This window comes from Belonocnema kinseyi, chromosome 8 (assembly GCF_010883055.1).
Source record: "Belonocnema kinseyi isolate 2016_QV_RU_SX_M_011 chromosome 8, B_treatae_v1, whole genome shotgun sequence".
Taxonomy (NCBI): Eukaryota; Metazoa; Arthropoda; class Insecta; order Hymenoptera; family Cynipidae; genus Belonocnema; species Belonocnema kinseyi.
The window spans coordinates 137,749,272-137,753,301 of record NC_046664.1 but is presented as its reverse complement, the minus strand read 5'-3'; the positions used below and the strand labels follow the sequence as shown (position 1 = coordinate 137,753,301).

Sequence of the window (4,030 nt, the reverse complement as noted above, 5' to 3'; positions counted from 1 at the left end):
ACAGTCTGTAAAGGAATCAATACGACGATCCAGCAAAAGCCTCGTGCACCCTGAGAACACGGAGCGACCCAAGGACAACCGCCTTCTGCATTTTTCCCGCAAATGTCTTAGCATCTTGTTGACACGCAGGGATGCATTTCAGGATATTAGCCAGTGAAAGCTTGGCATCTCCAAGTGCGCCGATGATACGAACGAACAGCTTAACAAAATATTCCGCGTATAATCGGCGCAACATCCATATAAGGTCTCTCTTTCCTTTCAATCTGCTTGGCTATGATGTTCTTGGCAGCTGGGGTCAAAAATTCGATTAAGAATATAGTTCGACTCTCGAGGTCGAGGAGAACAATGTCAGACGTTGAGTGTTCAAAAGAAATAATTGTCGAGATTATAAAGTTCCAGTACATGCGGCATTTCTCATTCTCCACAATTAATTCTATTTCCTAGGAGCGTTTAACGGAGCGATATTAATTTAAATGCCGTAAGAGTGACAGAGATGGTAATAAAGAACTCTTAGTGCCGCATTGTGCTTTGTACGTGGGCCCTTCCCGCATGAGTTCGACAACTAGATAGTATGTGCCCTAGATGCTCGGTCTGTGCACGAAGAGCTCGGCAGCTATCATTGAGAATATTTTGGCTCAAAATTTGGTGGCGGTATGCTAAAGTGGAAATGACATCGTCTTGACATGCCAAAAAGAGACTCTCCGTGCCTAACTTCAATCAGGGTGATTTACGGAAAGCAATCGTTAGCTTACAAGACATCGAATGATCCTCCAGATTTATGTTGAAGCTACCGCGCAGACTCTTGTCAAGGAGCTGTTCATAAGTTTTCTCCTGTGCTTTCTTAATACAGGCTTTCAGGAGTGAGTACTCAAGATAGATAAGCTTTGATGCATTTTGCTCACTCCTGATGTTTAAGTCAAGACCGAGTGTTTAGGCAGCCTCCGACGCCGCTTTGTATAGAAACGTGCCTTTGCCCATTTCTTGGTGCTTCACAATCATTTTAAGAAGGTTTCTTCCATTTGCAACTATATGTGCTGTACCCAGAATAATCCTGTTGTGTAGAAAGTCAAGATTTAATATTCCGTGACCACCATGGCGACGTAAGCTGTAGAGTCGCGAAACAGAAGACCTAAGACTTAAGACACTTTGCTTCACGCTGACAGTTCGGAAGCCCAAATCCTATCGATGAGACATTTGTATCCGCCTCGGAGGGTTTCCTTTATGGATGTCACATACTCAATGCGGTTTTGTGGCACACCCAGGTATGTATAGGACTCTCCAGCGCTAAAGTGGTGTATAGCGCTTATGTCGTTGGCGCATTTTTCTAACCCAAAATCCATTCCGATCTACTTAGAGTATTACTTGCCAATCACTACAGCTAGGTGTAATCACTCTTTATTTTTAACATAAACCTTAAGATCATCCATGTAAAATACATGAGTGACCTTATGCTTTTGATTTCCACGTTTGCAGCAAAAGTACTGTTCGGAATGACGAAGTGCGACAGATAGTAGCAATAGTTTGAGATAACAGAGGAGTGAGCTCATGGTGTGGCCCTGAAAAACACCTCTCCGAAAGGTGACGCTATTAGTTGTCACACGATGTTTTCCCGTCACAATTTTCTCATATTAAATATGAGAAATTGTTGGAAAAGTGGGCAAAGAAGCTGTTTAGAGAGTATTGGTGCATGAGGAAAGAAGGTAAGTATATGGAATGGTTAAGAAGAACGTTATGGAGAGAGAAAAGGAAGAACCGAAGGAGAGAATAAGAGATTAAAAGTTTAACGGAAACTATGGATGTGATATGCCAAGGGGTAGAGCGCAATATTTGTAAAATAAAGGAGAGAAAGGAAGTCAGGAGCTTAGAACGAGGATAACATGCGGATGGATGGAAGATTTTAATAGGTCCTGGTTTTCTAAAGAGAATACGAAGTATGAATTACACGGGAAGGGAAGAAGAAAAGGAAGAGCAATGTAGACGAAAAGAGTGTAAAAAGGAGAGGAAGTAGGTGTAAGAAAATTGTACATATTGTACATAGTAGAAGAGTAACAGGTATTAGCCGCTGAGGCCAGAGATTGGCAATGCAGGACAAAACGAGAAAGTAGATACCTGCGTGCGAGGTGAAGCGCGAAGGTAAGGTTTAAGAGCGAGCGGTTTTATAAATAACGTGTTGATGGATGTTAGCCAGCAAGCCGAAAAATAAACGTTTATCTATTTCTCTATCTAATAAACCTTATTTTACAAAGCGGCACCAATCTCTATGCACCTCACGATGTGCGGATCAACCTTGAAGCTTTTCAAAGGACAGATGATGAGTATATGGGAGGTCGAATCGAAAGCTTTCCGGTAATCAATTCGGGGTATCGATTATGCCGCGCTGGTATGATGCTGCGTCTTAGCAGAAACATCTATTAATGAGAAGATTCTCCCGACATCCTGCTTTGAGGCACGTTGTGCATACATTTCGCGCCATACAATTTATTGGCTTGTGAAAAACGTCCTTTCAAAAACCACTCCGGAACATGCTCTTCTGATTAAAAATATTTATGTTTTTTGAGTTTGCTGAAAATGAATGCTGGACTTCGTAGACTTCTTTTCGGCGTGTTCTGGCTGTGGTCGATTCGTCTACTCAAAAGAATTGGGATTATGTCGACCCATCGTGCACATTCGACTGTTTTGAACCACACTTACTACAAATATGTTGGGTGTTTATGTTCCCACGAGCATCTAAGGGGAAGAGTTCGTCCATTCTTGTAGAGCCCCGCATACAAAGATTAGGCTGCATACTCTGAGAGGTCGCCGGGTATCGCAAAGTCACCGTTTAAGACATTTCACCCAGTTAATTCTTTCACGGCCATCCCTGTACAATTGTTCGTAACTGCTTATTAATTATTGTAACTATATTCAACAGAAACCCTTTTTACAGCGACCCTCTATCCGCAAACCGATGACGTGTCCGGTGGATTTGTCATGGGCGCTTCGGTTATATATACCGTGAAACTTTATATAACTGTATATAAAAAGGTAAAATAAATGAATTAATAATGATAAAAAATTTTTAATGAATAAATAAATAATATAAATCAATTGATAAACAAAGAAATAAAATAAAATTTCAAAAAGATTTAAAAAAGTGAATGAAAAAACAAAATGAATAATTACTTGAGAGTCAGGTTGTATTGAAATTTTCCGTCTCGTAAAGGTAAATTTAAATTTAGGCGGTCAACAATAGAGAGGCCCTAAGTGCTTGAGAGGCCTAGTAACGTAACAATTACATTTATTCCTACCCCCATGTCTACCCTCAAACTAATGAGCCCGGTTGTATTGAACTGACCGTCTCGTAGAGGTAAATTCATATCTCGGGGGTCAACAAAAGTGTCGTGTCCGTTATATATATAATCTCCTTACCACACAAACCCAGATATCGCCCTTACTTGTATTGACGCTAATATAAACCTTAAATTTAAAATCGTCACCACGCTGTAAAATTATTTTTTTACTCTTATCTTACCTCTGAGTGCAGGCATCTCCAGGTTATACATTTGAGACATTGTAACGAGGAGAGAATACTTGGTCTCAACGTATTGGAATTTGAATACGGTTCTGCCCCGAATGATCTGCAACCTTGGTAAAACGATCCTGCGCACATCGACATGACTGATAAGGACATACCCGGTGACTTCTCGGATATACTGGAGGAAACTGAGGTCGAGGGTTTCGTTTTGGAGCCATGTGATCTCCAAATTACCGTCAACATAAGTACAATTGGTATACCGGTCTCGAAGGTTCCGGTAGTGGTGTTGTTTATTGGAGGGCACAGATAGACGACCATTCGTTCCGATACAAACTGTAACATAAAATAGAATACTTGATTTATTAATTTTCCATTATAATGTGTAACCACCTATCTCACGGTTGTGAGACGTGGTTATGACTGAAATTTTACGGCGATTTCGCTGGAAGCGGGTGCAATTTTTCAGATTAGCACCCGCTCCCGGCGAAATCCTGCGGTTGTTCTTATGACAAATTT

At 40.9% G+C, this 4,030-nt stretch overlaps 1 protein-coding gene across 11 annotated transcripts in view; it reads right to left on the bottom strand.

Annotated features, from left to right (window-relative positions):
* LOC117177683 (epidermal growth factor receptor-like) overlaps positions 1 to 4,030 on the bottom strand; it is a 326,636-nt gene that overhangs the window by 44,659 nt on the left and 277,947 nt on the right. For all 11 annotated transcript variants that reach the window (XM_033368525.1, XM_033368527.1, XM_033368523.1 and 8 more), the window contains one exon: positions 3,512 to 3,847. In XM_033368525.1, coding sequence (XP_033224416.1) covers positions 3,512 to 3,847 — 336 coding nt within the window. The remainder of the gene's footprint in view (positions 1 to 3,511; positions 3,848 to 4,030) is intronic.